Here is a 20,831-nt window from a genome sequence, read left to right as displayed (position 1 = left end):
CAATTCGGGGCACCCTGCCCTTCCAGATAAATTTGCTTATTGGTTTTTCTATTTCTGAAAAATAAGTTGTTGGGATTTTGATTGGTATTGCATTGAATCTGTAAATCAATTTAGGTAGGATTGACATCTTAACTATATTTAGTCTTCCAATCCATGAACACGGTATGCCCTTCCATCTATTTAGGTCTTCTGTGATTTCTTTTAACAGTTTTTTGTAGTTTTCTTTATATAGGTTTTTTGTCTCTTTGGTTCAATTTGTTCCTAGGTATTTTATTCTTTTAGTTGCAATTGTAAATGGGATTCGTTTCTTGATTTCCGCCTCAGCTTGTTCATTACTAGTGTATAGAAAAGCTACAGATTTTTGAATGTTGATCTTGTAGCCTGCTACTTTGCTGTACTCATTTATTAGCTCTAGTAATTTTGTTGTGGATTTTTCTGGGTTTTCTACATATAGTATCATATCGTCTGCAAACAGTGATAGTTTTACTTCTTCCTTTCCAATTTTGATGCCTTGTATTTCTTTTTCTTGCCTAATTGCTCTGGCTAGAACTTCCAACACAATGTTGAATAATAGTGGTGATAGTGGACATCCTTGTCTTGTTCCTGATCTTAGGGGGAAAGTTTTCAATTTTTCCCCATTGAGGATGATATTAGCTGTGGGTTTTTCATATATTCCCTCTATCATTTTAAGGAAGTTCCCTTGTATTCCTATCTTTTGAAGTGTTTTCAGCAGGAAAGGATGTTGAATCTTGTCAAATGCCTTCTCTGCATCAATTGAGATGATCATGTGATTTTTCTGCTTTGATTTGTTGATATGGTGTATTACATTAATTGATTTTCTTATGTTGAACCATCCTTGCATACCTGGGATGAATCCTACTTGGTCATGATGTATAATTCTTTTAATGTGTTGTTGGATACGATTTGCTAGAATTTTATTGAGGATTTTTGCATCTGTATTCATTAGAGAGATTGGTCTGTAGTTTTCTTTTTTTGTAATATCTTTGCCTGGTTTTGGTATGAGGGTGATGTTGGCTTCATAGAATGAATTAGGTAGTTTTCCCTCCACTTCGATTATGTTGAAGAGTTTGAGGAGAGTAGGTACTAATTCTTTCTGGAATGTTTGATAGAATTCACATGTGAAGCCGTCTGGTCCTGGACTTTTCTTTTTAGGGAGCTTTTGAATAACTAATTCAATCTCTTTACTTGTGATTGGTTTGTTGAGGTCGTCTATTTCTTCTTGAGTCAAAGTTGGTTGTTCATGTCTTTCCAGGAACCTGTCCATTTCTTCTAAATTGTTGTATTTATTAGCGTAAAGTTGTTCATAGTATCCTGTTATTACCTCCTTTATTTCTGTGAGGTCAGTAGTTATGTCTCCTCTTTCATTTCTAATCTTATTTATTTGCATCCTCTCTCTTCTTCTTTTTGTCAATCTTGCTAAGGGCCCATCAATCTTGTTGATTTTCTCATAGAACCAACTTCTGGTCTTATTGATTTTCTCTATTGTTTTCATGTTTTCAATTTCATTTATTTCTGCTCTAATCTTTGTTATTTCTTTCCTTTTGCTTGCTTTGGGATTAGTTTGCTGTTCTTTCTCCAGTTCTTCCAAGTGGACAGTTAATTCCTGCATTTTTTTGCCTTTTCTTCTTTTCTGATAAAGGCATTTAGGGCAATAAATTTCCCTCTTAGCACTGCCTTTGCTGCGTCCCATAAGTTTTGATATGTTGTATCTTCATTTTCATTTGCCTCTAGGTATTTACTAATTTCTCTTGCAATTTCTTCTTTGACCCACTTGTTGTTTAAGAGTGTGTTGTTGAGCCTCCATGTATTTATGAATTTTCTGGCCCTCCGCCTATTATTGATTTCCAACTTCATTCCTTTATGATCCGAGAAAGTGTTGTGTATGATTTCAATATTTTTAAATTTGTTAAGACTTGCTTTGTGACCCAGCATATGGTCTATCTTTGAGAATGATCCATGAGCACTTGAAAAAAAGGTGTATCCTGCTGTTGTGGGATGTAATGTCCTATAAATGTCTGTTAAGTCAAGTTCATGTATAGTAATATTCAGGTTCTCTATTTCTTTATTGATCCTCTGTGTAGATGTTCTGTCCATTGATGAGAGTGGTGAATTGAAGTCTCCAACTATTATGGTATATGTGTCTATTTCCCTCTTCAGTGTTTGCAGTGTATTCCTCACGTATTTTGGGGCATTCTGGTTCAGTGCATAAATATTTATGATTGTTATGTCTTCTTGCTTAATTGTTCCTTTTAATAGTATATAGTGTCCTTCTTTGTCTCTTTTAACTGTTTTACATTTGAAGTCTAATTTGTTGGATATTAGTATAGCCACTCCTGCTCTTTTCTGGTTGTTGTTTGCATGAAATATCTTTTCCCAACCTTTCACTTTCAACCTATATTTATCTTTGGGTCTAAGATGTGTTTCCTGTAGACAGCATATAGAAGGATCCTGTTTTTTAATCCATTCTGCCAGTCTATGTCTTTTAATTGGGGAATTCAGTCCATTGACATTTAGAGTTATTACTGTTTGGATAATATTTTCCTCTACCATTTTGCCTTTTGTATTATATATATCATATCTGACTTTCCTTCTTTCTACACTTTTCTCCATGTCTCTCTCTTCTGTCTTTTTGTATCTGACTCTAGTGCTTCCTTTAGTATTTCTTGCAGAGCTGGTCTCTTGGTCACAAATTCTCTTAGTGACTTTTTGTCTGAGAATGTTTTAATTTCTCCCTCATTTTTGAAGGACAATTTTGCTGGATATAGGAGTCTTGGCTGGCAGTTTTTCTCTTTTAGTAACTTAAATATATCATCCCACTGTCTTCTAGCTTCCATGGTTTCTGCTGAGAAATCTACACATAGTCTTATTGGGTTTCCCTTGTATGTGACGGATTGTTTTTCTCTCGCTGCCTTCAAGATCCTCTCTTTCTCTTTGATCTCTGACATTCTAACTAGTAAGTGTCTTGGAGAACGCCTATTTGGGTCTAATCTCTTTGGGGTGCACTGCACTTCTTGGATCTGTAATTTTAGGTCTTTCATAAGAGTTGGGAAATTTTCAGTGATAATTTCTTCCATTAGTTTTTCTCCTCCTTTTCCCTTCTCTTCTCCTTCTGGGATACCCACTACACGTATATTTGTACGGTTCACATTGTCCTTGAGTTCCCTGATACCTTGTTCAAATTTTTCCATTCTTTTCCGGATAGTTTCTGTTTCTTTTTGGAATTCAGATGTTTCATCCTCCAAATCACTAATTCTATCTTCTGTTTCTTTAAATCTGTCATTGTAGGTATCCATTGTTTTTTCCATCTTTTCTACTTTATCTTTCACTTCCATAAGTTCTGTGATTTGTTTTTTCAGTTTTTCTATTTCTTCTTTATGTTCAGCCCATGTGTTCTTCATGTCCTCTCTCAATTTATCGATTTCATTTTTGAAGAGGTTTTCCATTTCTGTTCGTATATTCAGCATTAGTTGTTTCAGCTCCTGTATCTCATTTGAACTATTGGTTTCTTCGTTTGACTGGGCCATATGTTCAATTTTCTGAGCGTGATCCGTTATCTTCTGCTGGCGTCTGGGCATTTAGTCAGATTTCCCCGGGTGTTCGACCCCACAGCTTGAAAGATTTTTCTGCGCAATCTCTGGGTTCTGTTCTTCCTATCCTGCCCAGTAGGTGGCGCTCGTGGCACACGCCTGTCTGTGGGTTCCACCAGCGAAAGTTGCTGTGGGTCCCTCAACTCTGGAAAACTCTCGCCGTAGGGGAGGTTCGGCAACCGAAGCGTCTTGGAAGAATGCCAGCCGGCCCGGGGTTCCAAACGCGGGGAGGGTCGCCGGCCGTCGCAGCACAGGAGAGCGTCCGGCCAAATTAGCCAGTCGGCCCGGGGCACCAAGCGTGGCGGGAGGGCGCCAGCTGTCGCAGCCCGGGAGAGTACACTGTTCCCAGCCGACGGGGGAGTCACGTGTTTGGAAGGGATCCCCCGGTCACTGTTCTCCGCAGTCTGGGGATTTCCGACCCAACTATCTGTTGTTCCGGGGGGCCTCGTGTGGTGGGGGCACCAGCCGCCGCGGCCAAAGGGGACCGCCTGTCCAATTCTACCAGCTGGCCCAGGAAGGTGGAAGGGAGGGACTCCGTTTGCTTGCCGTCCCACCCAGGAAAGCCCGTGCCCCTTGGTGATCTCACCGGAGCTGGTTCTCCCAGATAGTCAGCCGTTCCAGGATGGGGTACGTTGTCCCTTTGATCTCCGTCGTGGCTCCGGGAGCTGCTCTGTATTATCTCCACTCCCCCAGTAGCTGTTCTGGAGGAGGAAAGGTGAGGGCAGCAAGGCTGTCGAGGCTGGTGGCGGAGGAGCACGGTGAAGGCGGGGGAAGAGGGCACCGTGGTGGTTGGAGAGCAGCCGGAGCAGGAGGGGGAAGAGAGGGGAGAAGGAGGTCGGGCGGCTCGGCTGCTGCGGGGCTTGGGCGCCGCGCGGCGGGCCGGCGGAGAAAGAGAGGGGAGAAGGAGGTCGGGCGGCTCGGCTGCTGCGGGGCTTGGGCGCCGCGCGGCGGGCCGGCGGAGAAAGCCTTAGGTTTTAACCAAATGTGTGGTCTAACATTTTTTTCTTCGTTTAAGAGTATTCAAACTTGTTTAGAACATGAAATTTAAAAATTTGAGGTGAATATTTGATCTGATTGTTTATTAAAAGGTCTGCACTTACAATTATATCTTCAGTTGTTGGATTTGTTGACATTATGAAGGAAATGGTTATATATTCTTATAAAAGCCACTCTTCTCAACTCTGGCTACATGTTGGAATCACTTGGGTATTTTAAAAATTTCAATGTTCAGGGCCTTGTCTCAAACCAAATAATCTGTCCAAATCTCTGCTGTTACCTATACCACTGTCTAGCATCTGGGGATGGATCTGTCAACTGAGAGGTTCCCAACCAGGAAAAAAATGTAAGAATTCTGATACGAGGCCTGCCATCTCCCCCAGAGTACCTCTTATTAATAGTTTACTATGTTTTTGAGACACCAGGTACTAACTGAGTACTCCTAGTTTGAAATGTAGGAGTCTTCAAAATCTTATTCATTCTTTGAGTCAAGAGTGTCTTAACAAAAAGATGTAAGAAAGCATTTATTGAACTTTTGGGTCAAAGACTGTCCAAAGATTAATATACCTGTTTGTGAAGTTAGAGTATTCTGGCAGAGGTACCACAGAGAATGGGAGGGAGTATATGTAAATGTTGGTACTTAAAGTGTACAATTTCATGGATTCTGACATATGTATGTACTTGTGAAACCATCACCACAATCAAGAAAAAGATATTTATTATACCCCAAAGTTTTTGCACCTTGGTGATCCATCCCTTCCTTTTCCCCTCTTTCCTCCACTGCCCCACTTTCAGGTAACCATTCATCTGCCCTCTGTCACCATAGTTTAATTTAGATCACATAGAATTTCATGTAAATGAAATCATATGATATCTATTCTTTTTCGTCTGGCTTCTTTCACTTAGAAGAATCATTTTGTGATTTATCCATCTCATTTGTGTGTATTAATAGTTCATTCCTTTGTATTGCTCAGCTGTATTCCATTGTATGGATATACCATAGTTTGTTTATCCATTCACCTATTTATTTATTTATTTTCTGCATGGGCAGGCACCGGGAATTGAACCCAGGTCTCCAGTGCAGCAGGCAAGAACTCTACCTGCTGAGCCACCGTGGCCTGCCCTATCCATTCACCTATTAATGCACGTTTGAGTTGTTCTAGTTTTTGGCTATTACAAGTCAAGCAGAGCATTCATGTATATATCTTGGTGTGAACACATGTTTTCATTTCTCTGTGATAAATAATGGGGAGTGGAATGGCTGAATTGTTACATGTTAATTTAACTTTTCAGAAACTGCTAATCTGTTTTCCAGAGCAGTTTTGTCATTTTACATTCCCAACGCATTGTATGACAATTCCAATTGTTCCAAGTCATTACCAACACTTGATATGGTCAGTCTTTTAAATTTTAGTCATTCTAGTGGATGTATTAGTAATGCGTTACTGTGGTTTTACCTGGCACTTCCCGAATGACTAATGTTGAAGATCTTTTCGTGTGCTTATTTGCCATCCATGTATCTTCTTTAATGAGTTCGGATCTTTTGCCTATTTTTAAATAAGGTTGTCTCATTACTGAGTTGTAAGAGTTTTTTATATATTCTAAATACAAGTCCTATACTTTCAAAATATGTCAGATGCATACTTTGCAAGTATATTCTCCCATTTTGTGACTGTTTTTTTCATTCTTTCAAGAGTGGTTTTTGAAAGAGCAAAAGTTATAAATATTGAAGTCCAATTTATTGATTTTTTTCTTTTACAGCTTATGTTTTTTTCTGTCCTATTTAAGAAATCTTTGCTAAACCAAAAGTCACTAAGATTTCTTTGTAAGTTTTCTTTTATAAATTGTATAAATTTAAATTGAGGCCTATGATCCATTTCTGGTTAATTTTGTTATGTAGTACGAATTAAAGGTAGGAGTTTTTGTTTGCATATGGCTATTCAATTGTTCCACCACCGTTTATTGAAAAGATTATTCATTCTCCATTGACTTGCCTTGTCACTTGTTTTAATAACCTATTCACTCTATATTTGCGTATCTATTTCTGAGCTTTTTGTTCAGTTTCATTGGTAAGTTTGTCTTTATACTATCTTGAGTACTTGTAGCTTCATAATAAGTCTTAAAATTAGTTCTTTTTCAAAGTTGGTTTTGGTGGTTCTAGGTTCCTTTGCATTTCTGGATAAAATTTAGAATCAGTTTGTCAATTTCTATAAAAAGCCAGCTGGGAATTTGATTAGTATTGCATTAAATCTATATATCTAATTAGGAGAAATTGACATCGTAACAATGTCATTTGATTCATAAACACTAAATATAAGTAATGTTTTGTAATTTTCCAGTGTTCAGGTCTTACACATATATGTATTTTTAATGTATCTCTGAGTTCAAGTTCATATGTTTCATGCTATTTGTGATATTTTTTTCACTTAAAATTCCAGTTGTTCATTTCTAGAACATACAGAAGCAATTGATTTTTCTCACAAAAACACACTTATTAGTTCTAGTTGCTTTGTTGTAGATTCCTAAGAACTTTTTTTTTTTAGAGATTATCATGTTATCTGCCAAAAAAAGAGAGAGGTAGTTCTATTTCCTTTCTGATTTGTATCCCCTTTACTTCTTTTTCTTATTGCACTAGCTAGAAGTGGCAATAGCAGATGTTCTTGCCTTGTTTGCAGTCTTAGGAGGAAAACATTGTCTTTCCCATTAAGTAAAATGTTAGCTGTATTTTTTTTGTGAGATACCTTTCATCAGGTTGATGAAGTTCCCTTTTATTCCAAGTCTCTTGAGAGTTTTTATTGTGAATGGATGTTGGATCTTGCAACTGCATTTTCTTCATGCTTTGAGATAATTTATAATTTTTCTTTTTTTCAGTTTGATCATTTGGTGAATTGTATTGATTGGTACGCAGATCTTACACCGGCTTTGCATTTCTTTGATAAACCTCGCTGCATCATGATGTATTATTCTTTTTATATATTGTTGGATTTCATTTGCTAAAATGTGATAGTTACTTGTGTTTTTTTGGTGTCTATATTTATATTTATTTTGGTCTGTAATTTTCCTATAATGTCTTTTTTGTGGTTTTAGTGTCATCTTCAGAGGATACGTTTTAAATTTCAAATTCAGTGTTTTTCCCTACTATGGTATTAATATGACCAAAGAAACAAAATATTACAGAGTTATGTATTTAGCATGTGGAAAAATTTCTAGATAAAATAGTCTTCTTACAGGCATTTGTGCTTCAGCTCTGATGCCCTGATTAATAGGTCTGTCTCATTGTTGAAATGCTTGAATTAAGTCTTAATTTTTATATAAATATAAGTCATAAAATGTAGATAGAAAGGGAAAGGTAGAAATTGTCTACTCTGAGCAGGTGTCAAAGTAATGCTTAAACATATTGGCTGATAAGAATGATATATATCCTAAGAAATCACCTTACCTTTATGCAGTTATTATCACACTAAAAAATACTCCTTTCCTTTAGTATTCCAGAATATCTCAAAGCAGGCAGCCTTTTCACTTTCTATCTCATTCATGCTATAGATTACTAAAAGGCCAGTCTAGAAGTAAAGGTAAGATAAGCAGTAGCCACATTCTTGTTTTGTGACTGAGATTGAGAAGAGCTGAGTACATCTTTGGAGTATTAAGAACTGATTGACTTTCTCACTTGCTCTTCTTGTAATAAATTAGGGAGACCGTCCACCTTGTAATAAGTCTTTCCTCTAGCAAGCACTCCTTGCATTCATTTTCTTCTGGTCTGTGAAGCGTGACTAGGAGGCTGGTGGAGGACCTTTTATTGGTTTGAAAAATTCCAAGATTTTCACCAATGTACTAGACAATGGATTTTTAACTCTTTGTTGCTAAATCTCAATTTAAAAATAATTCTTAATATGGAAGCACGACACAGAAAACAAATAAAATCATAATTCTGTTAGTATAAATATTTTTGCAAATTCACGTTGTTAACACTAAATTTTGTGAGAGCAATAAAGTTGCTGAATAACAATTCAGCCATATCTTCTTCAGCAGTCAGGTTTTTTGGTTGTATGTCAGTATTGAGAAAAACCACAACTTTATAGATGAGTTAGTTCCATGTAATTTTTTTATAAACAGGTCTCCTTGCAGTCTCAAAGTATTTTTCAAGGAAACCCATCTAGAACTTGAAATAAAAGAGTAGGAAATTGGTTTCACAGTTTAACTACTTAATAATTTGTAGCATACCGCTCAAATTCTTAATGATAGCAAATTAGTTATTAAGAAAGCAGTCAATAGTAAAAATTGCAGCGGAATTCACACCCCATAAGTAATATATATAAAACAGGTATAATTCATAATCTGTTATATTTTAAATATCTTAAAAGACACTTACTTATTTTTCACATGTGTAATATCTTTAACTATTTTTTATGAGCATAAATTCATGTTATTAATGGATCTAAACTGAGCACTAATAAATTGAGTTCCTAAGACTCACTATTTAAAATGAGATCACAGAGCTCTCTTAAACTTGCATGCATTAGTACAAGTTTTATGTGAAAGGAAGTTGATGTTATCCTTTGGCTTGTTTTTTAAAAATTAAACACGAAAAAATGTAATGAAGATGTAGAGTTTTAACTAACTGCTTCAAAATAAACTCTCTCTCTCAAAAAAAAAAAAATAATGGGTGGGCCACAGCTCAGGAGGCAGAGTCCTTACCTGCCCTGCCGGAAACCTGTGTTCGATTCCTGGTGCCTGCCCATGTAAAAAAAAACAAGAGATTCCCTCCTTCTCATGCAATCACAGGATTTTCTACCCCATACTTTTTTGTTTTTCACAATTTCCATTCTCCTTTTCTTTCACTTTGCTTTTTATTTATTAAAACCACAAAATGGCATCAATTGAAAGAGACCTTAGAGATGATTCAGTCCTACTCACTCCTACTCTGAGATGGGAGTGAAGTGATCTCAACCAGATGCTGGCTAGGCTAGAGCTTGAATGTGTATCTTCGCATATCAACATTTACTCATAAAGAAAAAAAGAATCTCAAAATTGAATATTTTCCTGATTGACCACTTTGCTTCTAGAATCTCTGTATGGTCTCCTCTGTAACTGAGATTTTTTTTTTTTTTGTAACTGAGATTTTGAACAAATAATAGACCAAAGAATATTTGTAGCATTTAAGTAATGGTCCACACAGACATAAAAAGAGATGTTTCTGTTGTTAAGATCGTAAGGCAGTATAGATTGGGGGAGAGGGGAAGACCATGGTCTTAGTGATAAACAAATCTGAGTTGAAATTTTAGACTGGTTACTTACTAGCTGTGTGTTACTGGGAAGCTACTTAGTTTCTCCGAGTTTCATTTTCATCATTTGTAAAATAGGGAGATAACTAGTAAAGCTCCTCGCCCATGTTGGGAGCTCAGTAAAGTGTAAACAAATACTAAGAATTTATTTCTAATGATGAAAGATACCAGATAGATTTGTTAAAAGTATACAGCTGAAAGTGAAAGAAGAGAAAAAGAACTATAGCAGAGACAGTATGGAAATTAGGAAAAACGGGGGACTGAAATGGATAAGAAATGTTCAACTTATATTTATTTCTGTTCTAATATTTTGAAGCACATTCTTTTCCTGTTTTCATTAGTGTAGATCTTGCACAATTTTTGCCCCTATTGAATGTAAACATTTTCTTTTGTAATTGAATTGTTTAATTTTTTGAATATCCCTTATATTCTTATTGCTGTTATTTTCTCTCATTATACACATTTTTACTTAATTTATAGGTGGCCGTTTGTTGCATCTGTTTTTTTGTTATTCTTCCTCTGAATCTTGTTGGTACAATTCTTGGCCGGAATCTGTCAGGTCAGCCCAACTTTCCTTGTCGTGTCAATGCTGTGCCTCGTCCTATACCGGAGAAAAAATGGTAAACAGAATTCTAAATCCTATGTGATATTTTTTCTCGCAGTGTTTAACTTCTTAAGACTATTGTGTATATAACTTTACAACTGGCATGTATTTCTGATAAAAACTGTCTTAGGTCTAAGCTTAAGAATTTGTTTGTTTTTACTTTTCCTTCACCCTACGTTGTTAAGAGTAGTAATAAATTAGATCATTATTTCACTTTCTAAATTTTGGTGCCATTTACAGTTAAGTTGAATGCATTGATAAGTATACTAGTATGTAGGAGTGGGTGGAAACTAATGCTTGCAAGTGTTTATTGGTATAGGCACTGGACCAAATCTAGCCTGTTTTTGTAAATAAAATTTTGTTGGACACAGCTGCATCCATGTATTTATATATTGTCTAGGCTGCTTTCATACTACAGCATCGTAGTTGATGTGGCAGAGAGTTATTACAAAGACCGTATTACCTGCAACACATGAAATATACTATCTGAAACTATTCAGAAAAATGTTTGCTGTTATAATTTCATTTTCTTTTCAAGGTGTTTTATTATTTTAAGCAATACTGACATTTATAGTCATGTACATCCTACTGAGATGAATTAGGATTGAGAAAAATTATAGTTTTTTGACATGTTCTTTTTTTTCACTTTTGGGGTAGTATAGAGTCTCTCAAATACATGTCTGTAACACCTTATGCCCAGAATATATTCTTGAGGCCCTTACATAATTCAAGATCAATCCCAACAAGGGATGGCAGGTATTTCTGTTTAACAGCTAAAGAAGTACCTCTGTGGCAATAGTGTAACATAGTTTATGGTTCACCAGCCCATCCAGTTTTTAAATCATGATTTTTTGACTGATTTTTAATTTGGGGTGATTTGAGCTTTTTCAGATTTTAAACATAAAATGAGATGTCAGTAATATTTTTATGTTTCTAATTTTTGTAATTCATATTCAAGTACAATATGTTTTCCCTTTCAAAATTAGTAAATTGAATATTTTAGCACTAATTTATACTATTATGTATTCTTTATTTTCAAATTTTATAATAGACAGAAATATGTCTTACTGTGTATCTATTACATTCCTCATAAGAATAGCTGTATAGTAAACTCTATGTATGCATGATAATGTTTAAGTATTGAAAAAAACCTGTTTCTTGGTATTTTACCAGATTATAAATATGTTATGTTTAAATACTTATGCAAACAGGTTATAATTATCTGTCTTATATAATGAGAGAAATAGAGGCTGAAATAAACAGCCCCTAGACTTAGGAATTGGCCATATTTTTCCCTTAGATCAGTGCTTATGAGAGATTTTAGTTAGAATGTTTGTACACTATTTTTTTTGTCTGATAGGACCCGTTTTTTAAACTGTTTTATTGTGAAATATATGTACACATACAAAAAAAGGCAATAAATTTCAAAGTACATTTTAAGAAGTAGTTACAGGACAGATTTCAAAGTTTGGTATGAGTTAGCATTCTGCAATTTCAGATTTTTTCTTCTAGCTGTTCCAAAACACTGGAGACTAAAAGAAATATCAATATAGTGATTTAGCAGTCATACTCATTTGTTAAATCCTATTCTCTGTTATAACTCCTCCTTTTTCTTTGAACCTTCTCCCAATCTATAGGAGTCTTTGGGCTATGCCCATTCTAACTTCTTCATTATGAAAAGGGGTATCAACAGTATAGGATAGGGGGATGGAATTAGTTGATGCTTTTGGATTAGGACCCATTTTTATTCTTTTATTCACTTCATTGCATGGGAAGTCAAGGTTAAAAAAAAAAGACACAGAAGTCACAGAAATTCCTGGGCCAAGCTTATTTTTTCAGCCCTTAATCCCTTGATTTTCTTTAACAATTTAGTTTGTTTCATTCCAGAGATTAGTTTCGAATCTTTTATATGCAAGATTTGGTGCTAGGCATTGGGGTTACCTAAATGAATAGCTTCCACCTTCCACTGTTTTATAATCTACTGATGTGAGATATTTATATAATTAGACAGTTAAAATGGTAAGTACTGCAATGGACTTGGTTTAAGAGGTAATGGAAACATGGGAGAAGGACCCACCTCTTCCTGGGAGACTCAGAGGCTTTACAGGGAGAACACTTGAGCAAGGGCTTGTAAGAGGAAAAGTATGAGGAAGGAAGGATTTCAGGTCGAGAATTACTGATTGGAGTCAGTCATTGTTTGCTGAGTAAAAGAAAGAGATTTAAATTTTTTTTTTTTTTTGCCTCCATTATATCAGAGCTCATACATTAATTGTATAATTGGTAGGAAAAGGAAATGAACCAAGGAAAAAAGTGAGCAAGAAGATGATAAGGTCTCAATTTGGGAAATATTTTCTTTTCCTGTGGCTTTCTGTGGTAAATGCATATAGAGTTCTTATAAATTATTGAGAGCTGATAGAACAGGAGCAGATACTACTTAAGAGTCTCTCTTGACTTTAATAATTTCTGGCCTCCAAATTCTTCTCTACCTTTAGAGCTAGAAAGAATTTTAGCTATAACCTATGGCTAACATAATTTTGAAGTCCCTCCTATCTATCGTGCCTCTTGGATTTGAGTTTTTTATTTACTGCTTTGTTTCTATTCTTTAGTGATTATTTTAGGCACCGAACATTTGTTTTCTACTATTAGGATTTATATAATATAAAATGAAAATCATTTAAAAAATTTACTATTGAATTTAATGTTTTCCAGGTTCATGGAGCCTGCAGTCATTGTTTGCTTGGGAGGAATTTTACCTTTTGGCTCAATCTTTATTGAAATGTAAGTTTAGATGATATGTTTATGTTTTAAGGGGTTTGATTATAGTAAAAGAATTTAGGAGTTTGGTTAGATTTAGAATCATCAGGTGGGAGGGCATCTAATAAAGTTAGTCTGTTAATTCCTTGGCTTCAGAAGGGTTTCTTCTAACTACTTGTCTGCCCTTAAATATTCAGGTGAAGTTTATACTGTTTTTATCTTATGTTCTAGAACCTTTCTCACCTAACAGATCTTAGAAATCAAAGCATGCATTATAGAGAATAGTAGAACAGCCTTTTACCATATGCATGATGTAAGGAATTACTGGTTTTCATTGTATTTGTGAATATTTTTGAGGGTCTGTGGACCTAGGCAAACCACTGCCTGCTATTCAGTCTAAACCAGGACATCTTTTGATGCATAATCATTCCCACCTCCTTCCATAGTGGTCTGCAGAATGCTGGGATATGTCTGTGTTGAGGGGCCAGGGATATGCCATCTTGTGCCGAATTAAGTCCACCATGCTTCTTATCTGTATCCTTGGTCACCACTGCAAAATAAAAGCATCTTTCCTTCTCCCCCAGCCCCCCACCCCCAGCTTCCTTCCCAGTGTTTCTTGATGGGAGCACTCTGGTTAATTTAGGAATGGCACTTTGTTTGGGGCTTTCTCAGATACTACAGTCATATAGCCGTGACTTCTGCCCACTAAATGCCAGTCTTTGTGACAACTCAAAATACCCTCACATGCTTCCAGGTGTCCCCTTGCTGAATCTCTCCTGTATAGTAGAAGCCATAAATGGACATAATTGGATCTGGTAGTTGGTTGATTGTAAGGAAATTAAAATATGCTCCATATATAACATTCTAACTTAAAACAATTAATTGTGCATTCTTTACTTTTTTTTCAAATATAGAGCCAAGGCCTTTTCTTTGAGTATGTATCTACCGCTTGGAGTTTCCATCATTTTTCCTTTGACATTCATGATACATCTTTTACGTTTTCCAGTCTTTTTAAAATGGAGTGAAAACTTGAAGACTTTAAAGTATTCTAAGTACAGAATGCACCTAAAACGTTACATTTTTCCCCTAGTCTTTTATAGTCGTCTTACCCACAAATAGCTTTTTTGGGGGAGGGATAGGTATTTTCTTCTATATATTAGTAGTGTTGGGCAAACAGTGAGAGGTACTTTCTTTTTTCATTGTTTACATGCAACTTTTAAAAAAATATAGCAGTTGTAAGTTTACAGAAAAGCCTTGCAGAAAGTACAGTGTTCCCATAAACCCTGCCCCCCCCCACAGTTTTCCCTATTATTAACATTTTGTATTAGTATGTTACCTTTGTTGCAACTGATAGAAAAATATTATAATTAATACTATTAACTATAGTTCGTAGTTTTCATTAGGGTTCATGCTTTGTGTGTACAGTTCTATGGGCTTTTGTATGTGTATGTGTTTTAATTTTTATTCTGGTAACATATATACAACCTTAAGTTCCCATTTTATCCACTTTTAAATATATAATTCAGTGGACCCACACCTAATTTTATAACTTTATTTTTAGCTGCTCACCTTAATTGAATTTTTCCAAAGCATTCAACATAATTTTCATGAAAACCACAGTTTCTTCTTGTTATCGTGTTTATTGATTTATCTAGCATTTAGTTAAATTGTCTAATTACACTAAAAATACAACTGACTTAAACAGATCTGGTAACAACTCCTAGTGGTCACTTAACAGCTGACCACACACTGTGAGCATCAGGCAGTGTTTTAGAGAGGGCATGGAGTATGTGCCATTCTGGCTTATGGTTTTATAGAGCCAATTCTTAGAATTTTTGCACCTATAGTCTGATACCCCTTGGTGTTTTCACTCTGACTTGACCTCTGATTATTTTTCCCTTCCTACCACTGTCCTCAGTACCTACCCACTGAACAGTATCTCTTCCTGCTTCCTCAGTACCCTGTTCCTTTAGATAGCCTTCTGCTTTATCTTTAACTTCCCTTCTGTTGGTACATTTGACTACCCTCACATCCCTCTGCTAGTCAAAGTGATGTTCCTAAGATATCAGTCTGATCATGTCACTTCTTTGCTTAAAACTTCTCATTTTCATTGAGGTAAGTCCAAACTCCATAATATGGTCTACAAGAACTGATCGGCCCCTGTTCGGTTCTACAGCCTCATCTGTTTATCTCTTTCCATTTCATCTGAAGTTCTAGCATAGTGAATTACTTTGAGTTTTTCAAACTAAAGTGAATTTCCTGTTCTGTGAGCTTTTACCTTTACTGTTCCTGTGCCTGGAACCTTTTTCTAGCTCCCTTTATTCCATATGCCTTACCTGACTCTTCCTCCAATCCTCCCAACTCACCAACCAAAGCCGTAAGATGCCCCTCTTGTTGCATTGGTATAGCATCAATCACAGTACATTGTGATTGCCCCAACTGGTATTTCCTCCTTAGAATGTAATTTCCTTGAGGGCTGAGACTTTACCATCTTCACAATTCTATTCTCACTGCTCCCCGCCATGTACTAGGGGCTCTGTAAATATTTGTAGAAAGAATGAGTGATAAATAAATGGGCAAATGAGAATAAGGAGAATAAAAGAAAGAAGGCTAATAAGGGCTTAGTTCTAATTTAATGATATCTTGAATAATGGATTTAGAATGAATGGTGTGTTTCTGAATATAAAATCTTAGTTCCCCTTCGCTTACTGTCCTCTGAGGATAGCTTGAATCTTCTTTAGGCTTTCTTTTCCTAATTGTATACATTATTACTAGTATCAAGCTTATTTTCCTGCTTAATAAGGTGCTTTATGAAATATAAAATACATTGCTTGATTAGTGTTATATCTAGAAATAAATGAAAGAATGATATATTTTATTTTATAATTTACCAGTATGGCTTTTTAGCTATTTTCATTTGTTCCTTTCTACATTCTATTCCTTTAAGCTTCTAATGTATTCAGTTTGTTTAGAGCTGAAAACTCTACTGCAGATAGCCTTATCCAAGAAAATATTTTTGAGACAGTTTTGGAGAATTTTATAAATGAGAAAGGGTAAAGGAAACTGCTGGGAGTTAAAGTGAAAGAAAAACATTTAAGTGAGGAAAAAAGTGGAAACTACACTGTAAATAAGACAGCAAAAGCAGAGTGAATTTCAAGAATAAAGACTAGAAAACCATCCCTCTGTTGTCTTTTATTTAGGTATTTCATCTTCACATCTTTCTGGGCGTATAAGATTTATTATGTCTATGGCTTCATGATGCTGGTGCTGGTCATCCTGTGCATTGTGACCATCTGTGTGACCATTGTGTGCACGTACTTTCTATTAAATGCAGAGGATTACAGGTGGTAAGTACTTACCTGTATTAGATGAGGCCAAGGGCTTTTTTTTTTAGCTTGTGGGAAGAACTACTGGGATCCTAATATGTTAAGACAAAGTGTAATTTTTTTCTGGAATCCTAATATGTTAAGACAAAATGTAATTTTAAGTGTATCAATAGAGTAAAAATCTTTATAGAGATTTTGCTACTTAGGATAGTTTAGGGCTTTTTTCCTCCAGTTATAACAATGATGAAGCTTTTAAGGGAGAAATAAAACCAGGCAGGTATTTTTTGTTTTGTTTTGAGGTTTTTTTTTTTTTTTTTTTTTTGGTATTAGTGAAGTGTGCTATGTTGGAAATACTTTTACAAAGTCTTAGATTTGGAAAGAGCTTAATGAGGAAGCATTACTTCATTTTAATTACACGGTGTCTGAGGTCTGAAAAAGGAAATGGTTTATTTCAAATGACTTTGTTTGACAAAATTCAGGATCTCTCTTTCCAGTTCTTAGGCTTTTTCCCCTTGTTGATATATTTGTGTCATGTGTGTGGATTTGTTTCTAAATATGCAGAATTTTAATAGATACTTTCATAAAATACTTTGCTTTAAAATCTTTGTTTCAGTGCCATTCATTCAAAAGAGTTATCTCTTTTTTTCAGGCAATGGACAAGTTTTCTCTCTGCTGCATCAACTGCAATTTATGTTTACATGTATTCCTTTTACTACTATTTTTTCAAAACAAAGTAAGTAGAGATATTTTCTCAGTTCATATTTATTACTAAAATTTGTTCTTTAAATATTAAATTTTAAGGTGTTATGTTAAAAGTAAATGGATATATATGATAAATGACTATTTTGTTTTATTTCAGGATGTATGGCTTATTTCAAACATCATTTTACTTTGGATATATGGCAGTATTTAGTACAGCCTTGGGGATAATGTGTGGTAAGTTCTGAAATTCTTGGAATATCACAAATAAATCTGTGAGTGTCTCAGAACCACAACAGATATGAACATTGGAAATTTAAAAATTATTTTCTCTATTATTTCATCAGGAACACCAAAATAAACTTGAGTCTGAGTTCAGTCCTTTTGACTTTTCCATGAAACTTCATTTATCACTTCATTGATTTCTATTTTTATTTTCAGCTCCTAATAATTCTGTAAGCGCTATTTTCAGTACCACAAATAATATTTTCATTCATGTTAGGAATTAATGTTTTTTAGTTTAGGTTCATCTGAAAAGATCAGAATGTTATTAGCATATGATAGTGTCTCTAGCATGTTTGAAATATAGGAAAATAAATAGAAAACTTTGGAAGTAGCATGGTATAATGGATAGGGCATGGATTTAAAGGCTTGCTAGACCTGGTTTTATATCTCTGTGCTGCCACTCAGTATAGTTTTGGTCATGAAAAGACAAATTGACCTCTCTGATTTGTGTAAAGAGCCAAGCGTAGTGCCAGGCCTGTTAGGAGGGCAGTAAGTGATGGCTGCTTATATGGCAGCATAGTGGGGAATGGGAAGAACGGGCTCCTAGAGTCATTCAGGACTGGCTCTGAATCCTGGTGTTCCACTTAATAGCTAGGTCATGGCCAGTTATTTAGCCTTTCTTCTTTAATTTTCTCATTTGCAATATAAAAATAATGCGTCCCTCATGAGGTTGTGGTGAGGAGTCACTGATTGAATGTGGGTAAACGTCAGGTGGAGGGTGAATGCTCAGTGAATCGTGGTAGTTCTGATTTTGTATTGATGAGTCCTTGGGCTTCGTTCTGTTCTGAGATTTGTGTCTCTGTTTCTACACACTCCTTTTGGGATTCTTCCCCTTGTGCTTTGATCTCAGAGCAATTTCATGTCACTGAGTCCAGGCAGAGGTACCTTAAGGGTAGAAACTCATACAAGTGACTTACTTTTTTCCTAGTTCAGCTTTTACTCTATTAAAAATGAAGCTAATTTCCCACTTAGCTTATAGGAATGATGTTAGACTAGAGTACTGACCACTGTGGAAACATTTCCAAATAATGCTTAGTTTAAAACCCTTCTTGTTTTCCTCTTTTTCTTTTTTTATTATTGTAGATTCTTTCTTAATTTTTATGTTTGTTTGATGTATTTTTTTCTACTTTGAAAGGACCACAAACTTAAAAAATTTTTTGGAAATATTATATAAATAGTTATTTTGCTTGAACTATAGGAGTTTAGTAAGTTGCGTTCTTGATATCTCATCATCCCTGAATACTTTCTTTAGATACAAGTTTTGCTGATTACCCCACTTATATTTGTTGGTAGCAGAAGGATCCAGTTCATGATCATATGTTGTACATATGTATCGTGTTTCTTTAGTCTTTTTCAGATGGGAACAGTACCTCAGTCTTTTCTTGGCTGTCATGACTTTCCTTTTGAAGATTATAGGCCAGTTATTTTGTACAGTGTGTCTCAGTGTGGGTTTTCTGATGTTTTCTCATGATTAGACTTATTTTTGGTAGGAATATTAAAAAAAGTAATGCTATATTCTTGTTACATCTTATCAGAGGTCACATGAATTTTTAAAAAATTTTAGAGCGTTTTCAGATTACAGAAAAATTGCACCGAAAGTGCAGAAAATTGCCGAATACCTCCACATATACAGTTTCCCCTATTTTTAACTTCTTGCATTAGTGTTGTACATTTGTTATAGTTAGTAAACCAAAACTGATACATTTTTAGTAACTAAAGTCCACAGTATACATTATGGTTCACTCTTTGTATATATAATTCTTTGAGTTTTGACAAATAAGTAATATCTACCATTATGGTATCACGCAGAATAGTTTCACTACCCTATAAATAACCTGTGCTCAAAGTGTTCATCCCTTCTCCCTTTTTGATTGTTTGCTATTGTCTTTTTTTTTTTTTTTGATAGTTCCAATTTTAGCTTTAAAGTAGGCAGTAGATTAAGAAAGATGCTAATCTTGTTTTGCTAGTTAGGCCCTACCTAGTATGACATTTGTGGAAACGTTTAGGGTACCAAGATTGCTTTGTTCCTCCATCATAGGGTCTTTTCAGATATATGCATCATGTACTGTGTATATGCACACACACAAATCAGATTTGACTGTAAAGTAGTAAAATGAATTTCACAAGCCATAAGGGAAGACATGACTCTATATTATAGTCACATTTTATTTGTAGCTACTGTGATAACAATTCCCTGTGATAATTAATTAGTTAAGTTTGAGGGAAAGAATGAATAGGAACTAAATATTAAAAATAAGTGGAGTGCGGACAGCAATGGCTCAGTGGCAGAGTTCTTGCCTGCCACGCCAGAGATCCAGGTTTGCTTCCCGGTACTTGCCCGTGTTAAAAAAAAGAAAAGAAAAAAAAACCAATGGAGAATGTGGGACTGTCCTTGTTAATCTCTAAGCAATAGAAGTTTCCTTTAGTGTTATTGGTTATCCTTCTTTTAGAATGCTGCTCTCTGAGCTCTGAGTTCAGTCAGTTACCATTAACATTTTTCTTGCTATCACCAACATCCACTGAGGTGTGAAATTATGGGATTAAGCAAAGGGCTAAAAAGTTTTTTCTTGACTTAACTTTTTCTATATCTAGGAAGACCTAAAGAGGTAGTACCTTGATATTTACAAAGAAATTGGAAGGTATCTAGTTAAAAAATTTTTAGTGCATTTCCTGTTGAAATTTTATCTTGCTGCCTGAAAATCTTAGAATGTGTCTTATTTCCCTGCTGTTCTGGCACTGTCCTGGCATTTATTCTTATATGATATGAATATTCTTATATGAAGGCTTATATGCCTTCACTGCTAATCTGGGTTTTTTTGTTTGTTTTTTGGTAGGGGGGTTGCTTCTCAAACTAGAAGGAAAATGTCACCATAATTAAAAAATTATACATACCCATCAATTTATGTTGCTGATTTTTTAAAGCTGATATTAGAAAGAAAAATATTTATTGATTTTTTTTAATTTAGTAAAAAGAAATGACTATGTTAAGATGGGAAGTATTTAAACTGTTGTAATCTTTGTATTTTGAGCATAGCATTTTAGTTTTAAGGAAATCAAGTTTAAAAACTATCTGTTATTACCAAGACATTTACTTTTCCAGTGTTTTCCTTTTATAGTGTCATATTTATAAGCTTATTCTTGAAGTACTTATAAAATTAAGAAAAATGATTCTCTAGGTTGATACTGTTTTGCTTTTAAACACATCTCTGCTCAAAGGGGAACAATGTTTTGCAAGAGTGGAAAATTGAATTTGGTTATTGGACTAGTGTTTTATATT

At 35.1% G+C, this 20,831-nt stretch overlaps 1 protein-coding gene across 1 annotated transcript in view; it reads left to right on the top strand.

Annotated features, from left to right (window-relative positions):
* TM9SF3 (transmembrane 9 superfamily member 3) overlaps positions 1–20,831 on the top strand; it is a 78,329-nt gene that overhangs the window by 46,021 nt on the left and 11,477 nt on the right. The window contains exons 10-14 of the mRNA XM_077125604.1: positions 10,367–10,506; positions 13,200–13,268; positions 16,445–16,591; positions 17,220–17,303; positions 17,430–17,506. Coding sequence (XP_076981719.1) covers positions 10,367–10,506; positions 13,200–13,268; positions 16,445–16,591; positions 17,220–17,303; positions 17,430–17,506 — 517 coding nt within the window. The remainder of the gene's footprint in view (positions 1–10,366; positions 10,507–13,199; positions 13,269–16,444; positions 16,592–17,219; positions 17,304–17,429; positions 17,507–20,831) is intronic.

The sequence above is a fragment of the Tamandua tetradactyla genome, chromosome 13, assembly GCF_023851605.1.
Source record: "Tamandua tetradactyla isolate mTamTet1 chromosome 13, mTamTet1.pri, whole genome shotgun sequence".
NCBI classification, from domain to species: domain Eukaryota; kingdom Metazoa; phylum Chordata; class Mammalia; order Pilosa; family Myrmecophagidae; genus Tamandua; species Tamandua tetradactyla.
The sequence above is the reverse complement of the archived record's forward strand: the minus strand, read 5'-3'. Positions and strand labels throughout refer to the sequence as shown.